General features: G+C 44.3%; 1 protein-coding gene across 1 annotated transcript in view; it reads left to right on the forward strand.

The window, feature by feature from the left end:
- The first annotated feature begins 682 nt into the window (after window positions 1-682).
- LOC115313557 (venom metalloproteinase antarease-like TtrivMP_A) overlaps window positions 683-21,392 on the forward strand; it is a 104,784-nt gene continuing 84,074 nt past the window's right edge. The window contains exons 1-4 of the mRNA XM_040213698.1: window positions 683-743; window positions 7,703-7,878; window positions 13,214-13,306; window positions 21,074-21,200. Coding sequence (XP_040069632.1) covers window positions 683-743; window positions 7,703-7,878; window positions 13,214-13,306; window positions 21,074-21,200 — 457 coding nt within the window. The remainder of the gene's footprint in view (window positions 744-7,702; window positions 7,879-13,213; window positions 13,307-21,073; window positions 21,201-21,392) is intronic.

A 21,392-nucleotide genomic window follows, 5' to 3' on the forward strand; every position in this document is an offset into this window, starting at 1 on the left:
TGGGCATACAGGCACATGGTATTTATTAAGCAAGATTTACAATGAATCAGAAGATTATAGGCTCCATATTTGGCACCATAAGGTTCGATGTTTTTTTTTGTTTTTTTTTTTAATTTCTGGCCTGAAATATGTTTAAGTGTTCGGCAAACGAGAAAAAAAATTCTATGCAAATTATTGGAAAAGATTAATCACTGTGAGTGATTTCCTTTTACCCTTTCATAACAAGTCCCAGAACTGAGCAAAAAAACAGCCTAAACGTAGCGCTTTTACTAGCTCCAGTCCAATTTTTTTGTAAACAATTAAAAAAAAACGGAGTGGCTTTGTAAATTAGCGAGATGGGGCTAAGTGTATATTTTTGAGATAATCGAAATACCCACCTCGACACGCCTGCTCGATTTCAAATAAAACCACACTACAAAAACAAAGATCCTAAACAAATATCTCATAGTGCGTCTAATAAATCCAAATCTATTGTAAAAAAACTTTCAAGAACGCCAGAATTTCCCGTTGACCATTAAATAACACTCTATATGCTCTTTTAGCATTTTCATTTAGTTTTTTGGTGCCCTTTAGCGCCAGAAAATAAAAATCTCAATGCTGGAGGTCAATTCATTGAACTACCAGGATGTTCATTTTCTATAAAAGCTCACGGTAAAACAGCTAACACCTCGTAGAGAAGAAAATGATGCGGTATATTTTTCTATGCGCTTTGTCGGCTTTAATTCAAAATGCCACTGCGAGAGGTATGTCTATTTTTGACTACTACTCATTGGTTTGTTTCTGACAAACCACTTGCTGTTGTAAGTTTAGTTGATATTTTATATACTAGTGCATATACACGCTTCTGCATTTGTCACGCTAATGCCACAGAACCACCATTACGCTTTGTGCCCCCACTATGTTTTTGGAACTGAATACAAAATATTATACGCTATGACAGCATGTTTTAAATTTTTTATGCTGACAGCTTTTGGTGTCTTTTTAGATCGTGTATGACATTTTCAGTAATCTGAGTTTCAAGATCGTAATAAGGTGGGTACTTACATAAAGACACGAATGTTTGTTAGCGAGACAACCATGATTTCTATGAGACTTTCAAACCTATCCAAGGTGTAACTTGTTGCACAGCATACCACCCGCAAATATTCGTCAACGCGTAGCTTTAGCTATGCGTCGACGTAACTTAGTCAAACATAGTCACGGGATGCCTTGTGAACAGACCCTTACGTGCTAGCTAGCATGTTGCACTATAATGAACAAATAAGGGCATAAAACTAAAACCTAAGCTGTTTAGTATCTGTTCGAAGACGAAAGTACCATTTTTCTAGTATTGACAAAACCGAAAAAGCAACTTTCGACAGTCGAATCAATGAAGTCGAGCAGTGAATATGAGATCACGTCAGCACCATCATATAACAAGGTTGTCGTACTAATTTTTTCTCATCACTTCCTCTGGGCGGGTGCAAAACCGGTTTGGCAGAGCGGTTGCGTCGGCGTTCAGCTGGTACACGTGTTCCATTATCGGTTTCATCTCTGCTTCACGACGGCTTTTGGTGGGTGGTGTAGAAAATTCAAGTCTACGGTTTCGCTATCTAAGAGCTGTTAGCGATGTTCAAAAATGTTATGTGAGCTTGGTTTTAATAACCACAAACTAAAACACCATTGGTCATTACCGTAATTAGAGCGTCAATAATAATCTATCTGGAGGCACTGTGAACTTCGTGTTTTCCAAAAGTGTCGGTTTTTATTTCATTTATGGAAGTGCTCTAACAATTTGTTACCCTTCAGTAATTTTCAGATAGTAGTTTTTTTTCATCGTTTGCCGCATATAGATATCACAAAATAAGGGTGGTTTATTACACGCTAAGACTTTTAGTGATATTGCGGATATTACAGAGACCTATAAGAGTCAACAGGCTTAACTCTAATACCAACATCATTAATTGCAAATTTAGTAAATCTAAATAAAGGTATTGTGCACATTTTGTTTTCCTGGAAACTAGTACTAAGTCTGCGCTGGAATGTTCCGCTGGTCAGCACACGACAAGATCATGAAATGGGTGGCTAATTGTGTACTTTACAAATATCTTTATGACATATTGTTCACTCAAGCTGTTATGATTAAACCAGCTGGAATTTGAATCGGGGAGTTTTCAAATTTATTCATATTATGACACTATACTTATCTAAGAATAGTCCCCTCTGTGTGTTTTGAAACCTTAACCCATGTATGGCAGAATACTGTTGTCAATATTTTAGTTTCTCATTGATTCTTGGTCCTCTCGTTAATAATTTTTGAGATGTTCGTTTTCGTCTGCATATCGTTTCTTAAAAACAAAATTCAGTTTACTCAATCGTTTTAATCGATTCGGTTACTAAAATAAAGAAGCAATATATGAGAATTTTTAGAAATCCGATGCTATTTTATGTTAGCTCGATAAAGACGCCAGCCTGACACTCATGTAGGGTTGGAGGTCAAGCCTAAGTCACACATAATTACCGTAAAATCCCGAAAGATAACCCACCTAACATCTAAAGCAAATCAGGTGGAAATATGGACTGGCCTAACTTTCGGTGTACGATGCAGAAAATTTTAAAACATTACTATTTTAGGTCATGTTTCTTTCAAGCCTGTTATGGTGGCGAGGGGCAACGACGTAAAGATAACTGTACTTCCCAGCTAGCAACGTTCGCTTATATTCCACCATAGCTAACTAGCCGCATTTACACCGAGGTCATCATTGACCCCAATACTACTATTACTAGGAGTCGGGGGGCATCGTTCGGTGTTTAAACAAAAAAGCAAATCAAGCCAAAAATAAGGGTGGGCTATCTTTCGGGGGTGGTGCATCTCTCGGAATTTTACGGTATGTTTGTTCAGGAGAGAAGCCTTCTCACTCTCGCGAGCTGCGCTCCTGCGTACCATTAGCGCAATCTGCAAACTTTCACTAATTATATTTCACACACATAATATACAGGGAGTTTTATTTTAACTCGAGCGTATTTATTTATAAGGAAATATAGTATGGGGCGAAGATGGGCTAATCAGTGCATGATCGAAGAAATAAAAACAGCAAAAATGAACACAAGGACGAGAAGACGAAAAACAATTATAGCAGTGACTAACGAGACTGACGTTTTATTTTAGAGCGAAATTGATTGACACAAAAAAGAAGGAAACGGTTTTTAAAAAAACTGTACGGGGCCTTTTTTATCACAGTAACAGTGACGGCCACATAAATGTGTCGGTCGGATTAATAAGATATAATCCACCGCCAGAAGGGTTAATTGATTCAACGCCTATACAAACCTCACGTCCAGATTTCTACACTAAACACAAAAGACAGGTTCAACAAGCAACCTAAATTACTATAGCCGTTTTTCAGTGATGTTTAGACAGTATTTGAATATAACTGCGGAGTAGAGCCATATTCACAAAAATGTAACCCGAGATGTCCCGATCCAGCGTTCCGTAAAGAAAGGGAGTGCTCATGAGCCTAGGTGTTTACACATCTGCCCGCTTGACCAGTCGACGCTTTACACATCCGCCATTGGTGACCTTCTCTTGTCTTACCGAGATGCGTAGCCATTGACGCGGACGTTGACAGGCCTCCACAAAGGCCATTGCTAGGGAGACGAACAAAGGAGAAACTCTCATGGCAATAGCCTTCCCTGCTGTGGTCAATCGATGAATGATTGGTGGAAGAAGGGAAGTGAACGCAACAAGTAGAAGTAAACGCGGAAGGTCGGTCGCCATGCACAGCTGCTGGAAAGCGTCGATATAAATATTTCCACAGGATACTTGAATCGTGTAAACCACACCGACTGCACACGCAACATACATAAAACGGTCTTCTATTTCGCGTAACAAACGTTCTTGTCGTCCTTCTCTTTAATTGCGGAGTATATACAAAGTGTCCCCGATAAGTGGCACCAAACTTTGCAAAAAAAAAAAAAAAAAAGGTGCGCTTAGCGAGAGTGAAATCAACTGTATATCTTGCTGGATAACTTTTTGTTAAAGTGCACCATTTTTTAAGTGCGCCTTGTGTTTTACTTAATTAGAAATATTTAGCAAATTTATAATTTCTCATTTAAGAGCCAAGGTGCAAATTGCTGCCGAATCGTGGAAAGGGTAGAACGTGAGTGGGCACAAGTTCTACCCGCGAGGATGTGTTCGTTGGAGAAAACGGAAGAGAATCGGGATTTTATTTGCTCATCAAAATATAAAGTAATGAACAAAGAAATGCTCCTGCAAAAGAAAAAAAGGAAAAAGCATAACAGGCGCAACGTGTCTTACCGAAAAAGGTCACAGGGACTCTTATGGTATTCCTAAGACGACTCGAAGGCGAAAGCCCAAGCGCCGATGGAAACCTGATGGCGAGCCTCCGAAGACACCACGCTGTTTGACCAAGTACTTTTGGCGCAGTTTTGGCGCGTGTTCGTCGTTTTCGTGTCCTCGACGTGTTTTCACTCAAATACTTTGAAGGTCAACTATAGGATAAGACAATAAGGCTTCCACCTTAATAAAAAAGACAAAAAAGCAGCGCCGTCCTTGATGTTAACATCCTTCTCACGGGGAGATTTATTCAAAATAATGTCACGAAGACCGCGACATAAAGGAATCTCCAGCTTTAACGTTAAACTGACACTGGTTTAAAGCGGCTTTTTTAAAACAGTGTTGGCTGCCTACAGAATGTGCCCAAATACGTCACCACTTGAAGCGGGGCAGCACTCACCTTTTGAACACGTCCGCTCTTGCACTCCGTATTATACACGAGGGAATATTGCGGCAAATTTGCGTAGTGTTTACATTCAATGCGCTTTGCGTTGCTGGCTTGTTTCTGTAGACCAGGGTCTTTCACGTACCCGCACTAGAATACATCAAGGGGAGTCATCTCCGATGACCTAGCAGGCGATGGCACGGCCCCGTACTGCCCGACACACTGTCCTTGCAAGGCTCCGTTGATTCAGGCTCGAGGCTGGCTACAGCTGTGAGCGGGGGCACCGTCGTGCTGAAACAGCACGTGTATGAGGCGTGCCAATGGCAGACTACAGCGAAAATCATCCGCTGCCCCTGCAACGATCTCGTTCACAGAGCGTTTTCCAGATAGCGTCAGGTCACAAAAGACGGGACAAGCGACGCTGTTGTGAAAGATCCCACACCGGACATTAAGGGACCACTGGTACTGATGTCGAGACTACGCCAGCCAGTGGGGATTTGTCTCGCTCCAGTAATGGGCGTTGTGGAGGTTTACTTGGTTGTTACGTGAAAAGCCCGCATCATCTGTTCACAGCACGTTGTTGAAAAGGTCTGGTTCTTTTTAAGATTGGATAGGAATCCGGTTAGCGAAGTTAACTCTTCTTTAGGAGTTACTAGCCTGCAAATTTTGATGCAGCTGAATGTGGTTAAGGTGAAGCTTAGATTCGTTCAAAAACCCGGGGACGGACGAGAGAGCTAAGTTCTTTATTATGGAGATCTGAGTACCACTACATCAGCGCTCACATCACGCACGCTAGCGTACGAATGAGCTGCCTTGTTAATAAAACCCGAGACTCAGGAACACAGAAGGTGACGAACACAACACATGAGACGTTGTGTTGTGTTCGTCCCCTTCTGGGTTCCTGAATTTCGAGTTTTATTACCCTGAATCATCCCCAGCTCGCTTGTTTTTTTAAGTATTATTGCAGCTGCCATGTAAGCCTAAATGTCTGTGTGGAGGACTTTGCTTAAAGCGCGAGGTTTCTTCCGCTTCCTCGTGAAGCTTTCTGTCTGATTCAACGTCTCGTATTTTCTGATTATTGTGGATGGTCGCAGTCTACTGTGCCATGTTCGATGTACCCTGGCAGCCTTTTTCTTATCGCCCCCCTCCCAAAACAAGGACCATATTTGCCTTTTCCTCATTCGAAAAAATATCGTTGGCGCGTTGGAGAACTAATGGACGCCTTGGCACAAGTTGATTGCAACAGGACACAAATCAAATAAATCGCTCGCACGAAGACATGCGCTAACCCACGACGTGCAAGACGGAAATGGAACCGCGACATGCAAGGCCCAGAAACTAAACTATATCTCCCCTCAGTGTGAGCAGGCCTCAAAGCTAAAACAATTATACAATACTAGGGCCGTGAAATAATCTTGGACCCTCCCCATGAGAATGCATTTTTACGATCAGCGAAGAACAACGTTGGCTTTCTTGCGCCAGTTATCGTGGGGAGAACCAGCGCGCGCTCTCTTTGCGCAACCAATGCGCCTATCTCGGGGCCTACGCTAACACGAGGCCCCGTCTCGGACAGCGCAGCAGTGATAAGCCGGTCTTCGTTTCTTCGGAGCACGTCTGAAAGCGCTGCAATCGCAACGCGTGTTCCGCTCAATCGCAACGCGTGTTCCGTTCCGCTCAAAAGCTTTATGTGACGTGCTTTCGGCGGCTAGTGGAGATAGCACGATTGTGACAACGTCAATCTACCACGGCCATCTTGTAAATGATATTCACGTTTAGACAGATGCAGACGCGGACGTTAAAAGGCTATTTTTTTTAGATTCTAGAACCCAGGCAATAGGGTAAGAAAACTGCGTCCGATTTGTTACGATCACCCGGCGCTCCCGGGGTTATGTCCTATATGTTCAGAGAGCTATGTTTTTTGCGTGTCTTTTTTCAGACAGAAGTGGTCGTTGTTGCCTCTGACGACGTGGGCGATTCCTAAAATTGAAAGGATGGTACCAGTGCTTCTATGCTATGTTTCAGGTCTCGCTTTAATCGTGTCACGAAGAGGCGCTTTATCGGATATTGAAAAGAAAAAAAAATCTTGTTCTCTAACTTCAAAATTGATGTGTAGAAAATTGACGTGGAATTGAACCTGGGGTTCAGTTCCACGTCGGGGACACAAGCTCTCAAAATTAACGTTGTTTTCTTAGTTCGTCCGTGGTGTTTTTTTTATGGAGTTAGTTCAGAAATATTACCTAAACCATCTGTTCAAAACCGCATATAAACCCGAAAATTAACGTTGAACGTTAGCAAATGATGCAGTTATGAGACACAAAAAGCATAATAAGAACTATAATTCTAGTCAATAAATATTTTATGCAGTACCAATTTCGTCTGTATCACGGAATTCTGGATTCAGGCTATAATATAAAGTTATATTATTCGACGTCCGAATGTCCGAAAGTGGCGCATATAAATTATTATTTCAATAAATATTTAATCGAATAAAAACTAGACTGTCATTCGTTCCATCAATTTTCTTCGCTGTCCAGAGGATTCGGACGTGTGCTTTTCCGATTTTAAAATTAAATGATGATGCGTAGTATAATACTCAGCCTGAAATCGGTGGAACGACTTAGAGGCCGTTTTCGGTCGACGGCCGCCACCCGCGGCATCTTTTACTTTATGGAGATATGCCCCAGTAAAGTTGTCCAGCGAATTGCTAAGCATAACAGTACTTCAAGAAACCAGTTGACGCGCAAAGTATAGCAAAAACACGATTAAATTGTGGAACACACCAGCGGTGACATTTCTTTGTAAAAACATGCAAAGAACATCCGAACCGGAAGTTTTTCCTGCACCATATCATGGCGGCGCGAAGCGACCCCAATACCATGTATAAAACAGAGTAGAGCGAATATTTCTGTCACTATTCTTGTAGGAGGGTAAAGAGGTGCTGTGTTTGACTATTAAGTACAGCTTTATTGGTGTTTTTACAGATGAATCCGGAAACTTCGAAGTTGCTTTTCCAAAGCTTCTTGAAAGCAGAGGCCTTTCGAGTGAAAAAGTAATCCACATTAAAGAAGGCTTAACGCTTAACTTAGAGAAATGTTCAATACTCTCAGAAAACTTGCTTCTAACAGACCTCAGTGGCAAAGAGCCAGTTGTAACTCCGGTAAGCGTTACATTTTAAACATGCCTTACAATTGAAATAGAGCCGTAAATCTTACCTGCATGGTTTAAAAAAAATAAGAAAAAAAAAAGATGATCGCATTTTGGAGGCGATACACTCCGTGTGGAGAGCCTAAGTAACATACTGCACTTAAGAAGACGCATGCTTAATTGTATTCTTTGTCTTTAAAACACAAGCAAAGATATATAAAAGAATTAGACAGCCTGGATAGGGAAACGACGTAATATATCAATTTACAACGAAGAAACAAAATGTTTGGAGCTATATTTAAGGAGCGAATAGAATTTGTCGTTGGCGCTCGCGGATGCCGCCCCTAGTCCCGTCGTAGACCTGTGCGCCGCCGCGCTGCGCCAACGCCGCCACAGGTTCAGCATGGAACACATGAGCGGCGAAACTGGACGTAGCGCGGCGCTACGCATGACGTACCACCTGGCAATACACGGCGGTATCTGTGTATTCGAGACACATGCACGCAAGAGCCCGTCGCGAGATCGGCACATAGTAAATGGGCCACCATTGGCACCGATCGTAGAGCGACTGGCAGTACGTCGCTTTAAAACGCAATATTTATACCCAAAACGTAAATTAAAGTAGGCTAAAATTAAAACAAATAAAACCGGAACAAACGGCGTCGTGCTACCATTATATCGCTATTAGAGCAATAATGTCGAAGAAAGCATTACCGCAAAACGTGTGTTCACACCACTACCAACGCCGTGTTTGCGTTTCTTATTTACCCAATGAACGTGACATAAAAATTAAAAATTGTTCCAATGAATAATTGTGTTGACTGTATACATATTCATATTAAAATTGATATTCAACGTGTCCAACATCGCTGAGACAACTGGAAGCGTACGGCGGGTCAGTCCTGAAGAAAACATACCGCAGAACGTATAGGAACCCCAGAACGCCGCTACGACGGCATTAAGAGGTCCGAAGAGGCCCAGATGAAACACGAAAGGCTAGCGCAAATCGGTTGTATCAGACGCGACCAGTTTTTATGAGAGTCTTGCGCTTTCGTTCAAAAGTACATGGAGAAGCTTCGTTGACTTTATGCCAAGGAAGTCACACCGAATGCAATAAGTATTAGGGATTATGACCGTGCCATTGAAGTAAGCAGTTACAAAGCGTTATCCCCGAGCATCATAAATACCTTATGCATGAGAGTAAGTACCTACCAACGCAGTTCAAAGTACTAACCCAGCAGAGATATTCCGAAACACACAACACGTTTCTTCGTCTCCCGGCGGCATCGAATGTCTGACTCGACAAACCTGACGAGGCCAAAAGTCTTTCCTGCACAAAGTGCAGCGTCTCGCCATCCTTTCTACACCCCTCGTGTTAACTCCTTCATCGGCAGTGGCAGTAACATTCCGGCAAACTGATTCCCCACCTTGAGCTGAAATCACCAACACCAAACCAATCTCGCTCGGAGTCATACCGCCGCTTCTCGCGGTGTTGTTGTTGTTCGTGGAGACCCGCCTGTTGCTAGTTGAGATGGCGATTTCACAACACCTTCCGTTCCACTCCTGGGAGTTCGAATAACTTCGAAGACGACTATACCGTTCTCACGAGAACGTTTGAGACGCACACAGCCCAAAACCCCAACCGAACCGATCCAACAAACGGTCGGCATATTTGCTTCGCCGCTCGCCGCTAGGCACACCGCGCGCAAACATATGGCCGTCCAGATTGGAGCGGCACCGCGCCCTAAGGTGCGCACGTCACAGTGACGTAGCGACGCCGGCACCGGTTGTCATAGATGCTGCCACTTGCTGCAGCGCGGCGCCCTTTTGCACCCCTCATGCGTTCCCTGCTTTACGCCGGAGTCGTTCTGCGCCGCTCAAATCACCAGAACCCCGACGCCGCCGCTACCCTTTGGGTGTGGAGTGCCGGCTGACCGTGTTTGTCCATGCCGTCACCGGAAGGGAACACTGCGGCGCGCCGCAACCGTTAATTTCTGACCTGCGCACAGGTCTATCACGTGGTGCTTGCGCCCTTCCGGTAGCTTCGTATGTGTGCACTAAAAGTTGTTTTGATTAATCTTCGTTCTTTTGTTGCACTTCAAACGAAGAGTATTAAGCAACCTTGAAAGCCGTATGAAGCCGTCGAAACAGCACAAGCACCACTTGACGAAAGTGTCCAGTCACGTGACAATAGCGACCACTTTTTCGCGGGCTCCCGCTGGCGCCAAGTACATATTCGTTTCGAGTAGCAAATATAGCTCTAAAAAATGTGTTTTGAATTCCCTCATGAATTCGTTTTAGGACATACTTTTTTCATCCCGGTTCGCTTTGCCAAATAGCGTGGAAGGAAAAAGCTAGCTTGACTCAAGTTTGGCGTATTGTCACGGGTGGTGACCAAAAAATAGGAAATAAACAGGAAGAAATAAAGGTTTAATGTGGCGAACTTGTGCCAAAAATAAAAGGGTACAAAAGATAATAACGAAGCGTCGCGGGCGTCGAAGTCGGCGTAGCAGCACAGTCGAACGCTGGGACGAAACTGACTCGACAAGGTCGCGGGCGGCCTCTTATCTAGAATGAGTCATTATCTCGAAGATTCGGCGGGGAACGTTCGAGCGTAGCGCGCTTGGGTCGAGAATGAACACGCACTTTCTAGAACAACAAAAACGATAGAAGTTATGTTCGCAGCAAGAATAAACGAGAACCTTCTGCAAGTCTGCGCGCAGCAATATCAAAGAGCCTAACTTGGGCCGAATAGTGTTTTGCTCCAAGAGGCCAGACAGGGCCAAGGTACTTTGCATGGGCCCTCACTTGCCTGCGGAAAGCCAAAAGTTGATTTTCACTGCTTTACCATAAGAGCGATAATGTAGCATCCAAAGGCCAAATCAGCCAGATGAAAACAAAACCGAAAGCAGTGCAGCGTAAATGTTGTCTCTGTTCTGCGATTGAGGATGAATGATGCAAGTGAACAACTGAATTAAGCAGGCAATAAAGTCGAATTCGGGCACTTTTTTGTTTTGTTTTAGGCGGTTTGGCACCAGAATGCTAGAGTAAGGAGAATAATTATCCTGTTTAGTTCCACTTCCACTATGACATCTCTTGGCTGTAGAGTCCTAAATGACCAGATAAAAATAAAAGTTTGAAACAGGACTGCGCTACAAAGGTCAAATATCTCCTTAGCAATTATAAGTGTCCACATTCTTTCCATCAACTGTACTTCAGCAAGCAACATTGAATGCATGCCATAAAACATACTAATCTAACTTTAATGTTCGTGTACATCAGCTCTATGCGATGAAAAAAATACTTGATGTACCTAAGTTTGTGTTGTGTAGCATACAGTGAATGATTCAGAATCAGGGTTATCTTCGACGAGACACTTCTAATCTCGACTAATGCAACGTTAGTCTAACTAGAAGGAACGCGTGTCACTAGATTCATTTAGATACCAAGAAAACAGTTGATTAAAAAATACAAACGGAAGTCTTCATCGATACCCGAGTACGCAAGTACTTCCAGTAGAATTTTGTTTTAGATATTGCGTTTTTAAACACTAACACATTCAGTCTTTAAGTGTTCAGTTTCCAGTTGTTTCCTCATAGACATTTGTCACTCCTCGCAAAATACAAATTTCAAATATATATAATCCTGAATTGGGGTATGTGAACGTAGTTTCGCAAGAAGTGTTATGTGTATTTTTTTTAGAGCTCAAGTCGGATATGCTAAAACATGAAACAAATAGCAAAAATGGCGGTCGTGCATTTACTATGCCCTATACCAGATTTTCGTCTTCTGCCCAGTGGTTTGCGAGCATGATCCCAGTTGGTCATTATTCATATAGTTTGTTAAAAGTATCAATTGCCTCGATTCCATCGCTCAATGCCAGCCTCTGCTTTTGTTTTTTGGCGTTTTTGCGCTCAGTAAGCCTTTCCGGCTTACTGAGCGCCTTAGTGAATCGCGAGCTAGCTTTTAGCGGCTTAGTAAAGAAATTCGTTGTCAACAAAACGTCACAAGGGCATGTGCCCACAAAACGTACAACGTCGACGAACCGTGTATCTATGAAATGTACGTCCATAAAAAGTTGTCAACGAAACGTATTTCCACAAAACGCGTTTCGAGGAAACGATGGGGATCCTAAAAAATATCTGATTGTCACTGAAGATCGCTTCAGTTAGAGTGTTGCCTCTCGTCAAAAATGCTATCTATAGAAAATGCAAAGATTGCAGGGCATCAATCGTACCGAGAAAGATAATTCATTGGCAGGGAAAAAGCGGAAACTTTCTCCAGGCAATGAAAACCTTAATCGTACAAGTCACAAGAAAGTAGAAGAAACGTCCCCCTCTCCACAATGAGTAGTGTGGTCATTATTCCAAAAACAAAAGAAGTGCCTCGACATCCTTTTTCGTGCGCTTCTTCTGGGCAGAGTGTCGCGGAATCCTAGGACGATCACATAACTGAGATAATTTCTCCTTCGACGCGTAGTGCCTCGGGAAGGCTGATCGTTTTTAATAGTTACGATGAAACTCATAATGATAAAATGACATCCCCTTTGACTGGTGACCCGAAGATTTCTTTGCACAAAGATAAACAAACAGCTAAAAAAGTGTCATTTGTATTTTTTTACATTCTCGCTTGATGGTATGATATACAATAAATGCCTGGATGGAGAGTCTGATCTGGTTCCACATTTTGCGGAGGTGGTTCAGATGTGGATACAAAGTCTGCGGATGCGGATCGGATGCGGATAATCCAATTGTTATCCGCGCAGGGCTCTACGATGATTAACAATGCCTCCGTCCCGCGTTCTTAGCACGCTGTTCCCAGCATTGGCTTGCAGGTTTTCAAATTCAATCTCGCTACAGTCAGGAGCTAATCGTTCTACGTTTTGTCATTCTTAAAGATGTTAGCGTCCTACCTATCTGTGTAAAGCAAGCGACAAGGACAGGACATTGTTGCATAAAATCATAAAAAAATATTGTTTGAAAAAGGGTACGTGAGAAATGAGATATTAGTTTCATTCATCTCAATATAAATATTTCTCTTGTGTTCGTTGTGACTAGAAAATACTGTAAACTTCATTTATTTCGCGGGCTAAATATTTCGCAATTTACTTCAAAGCCTAAGCTTTGGAATATTTCGCGGAATCTAATTTTCGCGACGAGGTGTAATCTGAATATAGCTTCCAATGTGTTTACATTTTACTGGAATTGTTTGCGGGACCTATTTTTCGCGAATCGTAAGCGATTCGTGAAATTCGCGAAAAAAAGGTCTTTGTAAAAACTAAATTGTTTACAATATAACGTTTCTGAAAAATTTGTCATACCTCATTCAGTTCGCGTTGGGTTTTTCAGATGAACGGGAAATATATGGAACGTAACCTGTACCATGACAAAGAGAAAATGGCGGCGGTTGTAGTGAAGGAGGAGAATGGAGCTGTGGAAGTGGTAAGATACTTCTAAGAGTGATTTCAATGGTGCACAACTTTGAACAAGCAGTTTTCTTTATGAAATTGGCCATGAAATTGGTATGCCCAAAAACGACGGATTCTACAAAACAGTTGCCGGCCTTTGCAGCAGTGCCAGAGGCAAAGGCTTTTTTCTCGGCATAACGTGTCAGGTAATCTGTAGGTACGATTATAGAGCGGTTCCATGACGCCGACGCTGGTAAAGGTCCTACTATGTTCATTCTGATCTGCTGAATAGGAGCAATTGGCGGCGCATTCGGTCACAGGGGTCCTGATGAGTTCGTTAAAAGTTTTTTGCGGCGTTTGCACTCAAGATACAATCTTGTGTACTGGAGAATTCTGTTCGGAAGCTTATGCCAGTAGCACTTCTTGCGAATTTATTTAAGAGTCCTGCTGTAACCGAGGTGTCTGGACGTCGGCTTGTCATGGCAGGCTTGGAAGATCTATACTTTCAAACACCGGAAGGAATCACCAAGAACCACGTCCAGTTGCTGTTTCCGAAGTTCTTTTTGTAGAGTACGCCCTGGAGAATGGGTAAGAATAGCAATGCTTTTGAGAAGATACTGGGAACTGTACTCTCTTGTACTCTGAAGTGCTTGATCAGAACGCGCAGTACAACATCGTGTCATTGAAGTTTTAAAATTTCATTGACGTTTACTGCTCCCAGAAATATCTGGTCATCGTCGACGCTGGAGCCGGTAGGAGTTGACTCGAAGGTTGCTCTCCTCTGACTTGTAGTCTATGGTCACCTCGAAATCCTGCGACCGTACTCTCCATTGAGCGAGGCGTCCTAATGGGTATCTAATGTTGGCGAGCGAACACAACGAGTGGCGGTTTTTGACCACTCGGAACGTGTACTAGTACAAGCACTGGCAGAGTTTCGTTATTTACCAGGTAACGGCAAGACATTCCTTCTCAGTCGTCAAGTAAATTCGCTTCGCCTTCAACAGAGCGCGGCCAGCGCAGGCCATCACTCGCTCGGTCCCTCTTGCCGTTGGAGAAGTAACCCGCGGAGTCCTCGTTTCTGCCGTCCGTGTGAACTTTTGTTTTCACAGACTGATGCCAGTGGCAGAGGATCGGGGGCGACTAGAGTCTCCACTTTAGCTCCTAAAATGCCTGTCGTTCTTCTTCGCCCAATTCGAAGTTTAGGGCGTCCTTCATGAGGTGGGTCAGCGGCGAAGAAATTTTCGCGAAATCCCGAACAAAGCGTCTGCCATATAGCACAGATCCCAGAAGTTCTTTACTGCCTTTTCGTCCGATGGGAGCGGAAACGCTTTTACGGCGCCGGTCTTCTTAGGGTAAAGGTGAAAACCTTCGTTGCTCACAATGACCCGGGAACTTCCATTCACAATGAGGGAACCGACACTTCGTCGGCTTGAGGGTGAGTCCGGTGGTACTGATTGCCTGGGTTTTGGATCGTAGACTTCTCAAGTGCTCGCCGAAGTCGCCCGAGTATACCTCGACTTGGTCGAGGTAAACTTCACAACTTCGCCGTTTTATGCCTGCCAGCACGGTATGTATGACACACTGAAATTGTGTTGATGCTGCACAAAGACCAAAACGCCATCCCTTGAACTCGTACACTCCATCGGGCACCTGTGACGAAGGCAATCTTTTTAGTCCCGTTTTTCTACTTCGATATGCTAGTAGACATTGTTTAGGTTCATCGACGAACCGTACCGGAATGGCACAGCCGTTCGAGTGCGTCGGCGATGCGCGGATGGGGGTGGTCGTCCTTCCTCTTCACTACGTTGAGCTGACGGTAGTCAACGCACAACTTGCGCGTGCCGTCTTTCTTTTTAAACAGTATCACTGCAAATGCCACGGGCTGCTTGAAGTCTGGATGAAGATGTCGTTTAGGAATTCCTTAACTTGCTACTGTATGACTTCAATTTTTGAATGAGGCCCGGTACGGCGCTTGATTCACGGGGAGCGTGTCACCAATGGTAACGATGCGAGGCCTCGCAAGCTCTGTCTGGCAAGCCTTCGACGATGTGGCAAGAAGTCACAAAGTAGGCAATGTGGTCTCTCAGCCGTTAGCGAGACGAGAGGAGGGAGCTCCGGGCTAATGTCGAGTTGCGATAGCGGTTTGGTGTCCTGGCGAGATGGCAATGTTTCTACACTAAAGGCGATGACATCGGCGATTTCCCGGAGTTTTCAACCTGACTCAAAGAGGCTCCTCTAGTGAGATGCTGCGTCTCCTCCTGGACGTTTGTAACGTGGATCACAATGCATTCATTCTGTGGTTGTGTTACGCCACTTGCGACGTCCGTTCCTCTTCCTAGAAGCACGTGAACGTTGCCTTCGACATAAACTTCGGCGCTGGTAGTTTTGTCGGTCCCGAAGGGTACGAAAACACTTGAACGTGGCGTCAGGTCCATGCCGTCAGCGATAATTCAGACAGCAGCTGGCGTCGTTCTGGGTTCTTCCGGAGACGTTAGACGGTTCGATCTAAGTTGATGACTGCTCCGTATTCGCGCATAAAGTCCATCCCGAGATTGACGTTTCAAGCGCTGCCTTATAGTACAATGAATTTCAAAGAGCACATCTCATCGTGGATTTCGACTCGTGCAGTGCACCTTCCGACGGGCGTGATCAGGTGTCCTCTGGCGGTTCAAATTTGCGGGCCAACCCACGGCATCGCAACTTTCCCTAGGCGGTGGGAGAGCTTTCCACTCAAAATGGAGTAGTCCACGTTAATCTACACAAGAATTGATGTTTCGTGACCGCCGATGAAAACGTTGAAATCGTTTGGAGTCTTTCCAGAATCGCTGTTCCTTTGCCTAGCGTTTTTAGATTGGGTACCCTTCAACGTTCGTGGAGGTTCGTTGCGTCGCTGGTCTTCGGCCACTCTACCTGCATGGGTCGCCGCGCTTAGTTTCCCAGACGAGAAGCGAGGGGCGAGAGGCTCTCGCAGTGGGGCCTGTGCATCGGCGACTCTGGACGTCGTGGTGACGGCGACCGGGACCCGCCGCGAAGGGAAGACGGTGGAGACTGAGGTCGCCGAAGGTGCTTGTCGATTTCCCGCAGTCGCTCAGGACAGCGTGGGTGTGCGTCCTTCGCGCGAGAGCCGCGCAGCCCTACTTGTCGGAAGGGCAATGGTAGTAGATGTGGTCGATTTCCCTGCAGTGGCAGCATAGCGGTCAACGGTCGGCTGTTTGCCACATGTCGGTCTCTCTCGGTGCAAATGGCTCCGGGCGGGCGTACTGGGCCCGGTTGTGCAGGCGTCGAACGTTTTCTTGCGTCGGGGTGTAACGTCGAGGTGGCGCCGAGTACTGACGCGGCACTACTGGTGGCCTCCTGTCGATTGCGGCATACGTCACCGCCGGCGTTTCTTCAAGTTCTGTTACTGCGTTGATCTGAGAATTCATTTGAACGGGTCGCTAGACTTCTTTTTATAGTACTCAGGCGATGAAGAGGGAAACCGGGCGATTGGCAGCGAGCAGCAATCTTCTGAGCTCCTCCTTGATGATGACGCGGATCATCTCTGGAATGTCGGGAAGGAGGCCAGTTCGGGCGTCAAGGTTATAGGCCACAGGGGTGTAGGGTCGTTGGGCCGTCGTTAGGAGTGGGTAGCTCGCGCTTGGAGAGCCCGCTCGATGTGTGTGGCTCTCTCGCGAATGCCTCGACGATGTCAGGCGGGTTTCGCACGAGGCCCTCTAAGATGGTTTTCTTTACTCCTCACTAGAGAATGTTGAGCTTCTTTGCTCCTTTCTCTTGAGGATCCGCGCGTTTGAATAGTGGGAGGACGCCTTCGACGAAACTGAAAACGCTTTCATTTGGTTCTTGAATTCCCACCTGGAGTAGCTCTTTGGCGCATTTCCAACGCTGCTGGCTCGCAAAGACGTGGCGTAGCTGCTCTTTGCACGTTCCCAGGAGGTGAGTGACGGTTCTTTATCTTAGAACTGAAGACGGGCCGTTCCATCCAGAGAGAAGCAATGTTTTGGACGCTTTGATCTGATGTCCATCGGTTGGTCTTTGCCACCCGTCCGTACTGCTGTAGCCAGTCGTAAATGTCTTCGTGAACTTCGTCGCGGAAGAGTTTCGGCGTGCGAGGCACGACAGAGAGGAAGACGACTGGGAATGTAGCTGCACGGTTCTCGGTCGGCTGGCTCTGGGGAAACATCTCTGGGTTCGTCGACTTATTTCTTGGTTGTTTCATCAATGGACGTCTGCGTACCATGCACCTCCACCAGGAAGGTCATATATTAAAGAAGATAGACAAGTGTAAAAGGGGAAATAAAGAATTAATCGGCAAACTTCTTCCGTTAACAAATGAAAAGAAAAAAAACAAAACAAGCGTCCAGAAAGTAGCGAGCGTCGGGGCGTGGGCGTGACATCTCACTAGCGCAAGAGCGCGTGAATGAGTCGGCAAGACCACGCTGTGCTCCTTATTTATCACACCCGGTATCTCAAAGATTCGGCCGAGAACGTTCGGACATCGAACGATCAGGAGACTGACTCGGCAATGTGCGTTGGCCTGTTCATCAGACTTGGCATTTTTAATATTTATGTCGTTGATATGAGTGAAATAATACAATCACGTAATATGATATGCCCAAGCATATAGACAAAATTTACACACTGATGGTCCAAATAAAATGCTGCACCGGACATTTCATTGAACGCCAATTTATTGAGTAAGTGGACATCTCCTCGAAAACCGATTGAACGTCGTTTCAACAAATCGCTTGACTGCGTTTCATTAAATTTCGCTTTATTGCATGCAGGAGCTTTACAGTAGTTCTAGATGTTTTACACTTGTTTCTTAAATTTCTATGACAGTGGTCGAATCTCTAAAATTAAAATGGATACTTTGGTTGCTTTTTCACCAATAGCTGAGTGCGACTTACTGTTTTCTGATAAGATTTGCGGTTGTTCTACTCTGCACTCCTTTTTCCCTCTACGTCCCCTCAACTGTTCAGGCATGAAAGGTGTTTCCCGAAAATAGGGTACAGATATTTTTCCCTGCGCTTTTTTAGTTTGTATTAGTACGTTTACTTCTGCTTCCATTCAATTCGGGGAAAAACTTTTTTTTCTAAGGATAGAGGTCAAGAACCTGGTACGTCCACGATTCTGCCGATTACAAAACAGAAACAAAAAGGAGATGCACTTTCTTTTGTGATATAAAGACAGTTATTTTTTTGTTTATGAGCCCTAAAATATTTGGCGCAGGAGAACAGAGTCGCATCATAATCACAAAGCTATGTAGCACCGAATTCATTTCTTTCCTTATTTTGTTTTTAAATTTCAACCACTCTTAAATTTAAGTTGCATTGAAAAAAGTAACACACACACACACACACACACACACACACACGCATATATATATATATATATATATAACCACTAGTTCTGTTATCGGGTGGAGATAAGTGTTCTTAGTTCGAGCTTTGCTGCTCTAACGAAGTACGTTGACGAAGGATAAAAACTTTCACCACAGTTTTAAGAAAAAGGAAATTCCCGACGTTTTAGAACCATATCGATCCCTTGTTTACGGGTGGCCGTCAGGTGGAGAGAAAAAGTGCTGCTGATGTAGGTTGGCTGAGCCTTGCTTTTTTGATGATGTGGCAGAGTCCTGAGACGTACACAGGTCGGAGAGTTACCGAAGACCTGTTAATGTTTTCTTTTGTTGTCTGGATGGAGCAGGATTCATGGTGCAGACGTTTTCGCGAGTGCCGCCCTATGCAGAGGATTTCGATTTTGTTGAAAGACTCGCAGTGACCTGATTTTGCTTCGTGATCGGCGAGGGCACTTACCTTGAACGTAGATTTTTTTAAAGCTGAATGCTGGGCTAGTTTGTATTGGTCTTGGGTTGCCAAAGGCATGGTAGCGCTTTTTTGGACGAGGACAAAAGAAAGAAAGACAAGACAGACACGAGCGCTGACAGCAACTATTTAATCAACATGGAAATGAGGCATATATACACGCTTTGATCCTATCAATCAGCCAACCCCAGGCCTGGCCGCCATTTGCATGAACTGCACCTCCTTATCGAAAAGGTCGATAGATGCAACGCTGACACACCCTAGCCCTGCCCTTTTTATCTCGTCCGCTTTGATAATCTCCCTAACAGTTCTATTTTTACTAGCTAAACATAAAAATAGATCTATTAGGGAGACTATCGAAGCGGACGAGATAAAAAGGGCAGGGCTAGGGTGTGTCAGCGTTGCATCTTTCGACCTTTTCGATAAGGAGGTGCAGTTCATGCAAATGGCGGCCAGGCCTGGGGTTGGCTGATTGATAGGATCGAAGCGTGTATATATGTTGATTAAATAGTTGCTGTCAGCGCTCGTGTCTGTCTTTCTTTCTTTTGTCCTCGTCTAAAAAAGCGCTACCATGCCTTTGGCAACCCAAGAGATTTTTTCACATCGTATTTCTGGCGGTTCCAGGAAATATTTGGTTTCCTTCCTGTAGGGCAGGCCCGTCCCCGTACGGGATGCGGTAGACGAGGCCTTGAGACATCTCCTTTGCCTGTCTCTTCTTTGGGGAAATGGAGTCGGTGACGGATGGTGGAAACCGGCTCGTGAGTCACCGCGATCCCATGTTTACAAAGGACACACGCAATGGTTTCCCTGACGTATCTTGCTTACGACAGGCAGACACGGCTGGAGTGAGCCGGGAGCTTGCACATATGGGGCGGCGTAGCTTCTTGTGGATCCTGTGGATGAAACGTTTCGAGTAGATGTTGCTTTCTAGAACTATAGTTTTATAGACAGTTCTTCGAGTCTTAGACCAGAAAAAAAAAACACGCGATGGCTCGTTCGTGCTAACAGCGTCATGGATTGGAAGTCTAACCGCAGAAAGGAAGCCGGAAAGCTATATCTTTCAGTTCATTGTACATCACAAGTTAGTGAGGACTGCTAATAACGTTTGTATAGATATCGATATGGCAAACATGGCTTGTTCAGTTCACAGGTTGTTTAAATGCACTTCCCGGCACGATTCTTCCTCTAGCCACTAGTTGAAATTCGTGAATGCCCTACGTATGTTGCTAGAAGAGAAAGCTCTGCTAACGAATGTATCTGCGCGCGCTTACAAGGAAGTACGTGTTTGAACACCGATCTATCACCCGGCTCTTGTGTGTGCCTTTTTTAAGAGGTTCTATGCGCGATAGACAGCATATGTTATGTAAGTTACGATTTTGTATTTTTCACTATATATCGGTGTTTTAAACAACTGCGCAAATGTATAATAAATAATTAAATAATGTAGAATATTTTCAATATCATTGGGTATTATTCGCCATTAATGGTTTATTTTAGATATTTCTGCTTTAACGAAGTAAATGAAACTCGCTTGATGGATATATTTTGCCTATTTATTTCTTTAATTCTCGAACTCACTATGTAGTTAAAGAAGTCCGCTTTAAGCTTGCAGAGTAACTGGTATTTGAGAGCGTCTGGAACTTCAACCGTAGGGCAAGCGTCAACCTAACACCCGAATGAATGATTCAAAACGTGCGTGTTGGTGAAGAGTTACGAACACTTGAAAGGATAAAACATCTAAGACCGGGACGGAAACAGGATTCTGAAAGAAGTCCTGTTTCCGCCCCCGTCCTAGATGTTTTATCCTTTCAAGTATTGGTACCCTTATGATTATCGCTAAAATGTTACCACCTTCGAAGAAAAACACTTAAATGTATTTTGGTCAATCATAAGGTAGTCTTTTTTGAAAATTCCAATATTTGAGACGCTTTATGAAGCAAAACTAAATATAATATATATTTGCCTAATCCTCTTTCCAGAGCGGTGTGATCAGCGACACTCTGAGGATCCTCCCTCTTCACCTTATGGGTCGAGCTGAAGACGGGTCTATCGCACACAAGATTTTCCAAGTGGATGCACCAGCTCACCGTGCACATGACTACCTTGGTAATGTGACGAATCAATTTTAACACATGTACTGCAGATATCTTGGGGTGCATGTATTAAAATATAAATGTGTTTAACGCGCTTTTTTTTGCAATTTGACATTTTATCGATGAGGTCACTGTCAAGTGTCAAAAAGAATTAAACACCCAGTGAATTATGCGTGAATAAAATAAAATTACCATATCTGCACTA

The sequence above is a fragment of the Ixodes scapularis genome, unplaced genomic scaffold (assembly GCF_016920785.2).
Source record: "Ixodes scapularis isolate PalLabHiFi unplaced genomic scaffold, ASM1692078v2 ptg000460l_1___fragment_1__unscaffolded, whole genome shotgun sequence".
Taxonomy (NCBI): Eukaryota; Metazoa; Arthropoda; class Arachnida; order Ixodida; family Ixodidae; genus Ixodes; species Ixodes scapularis.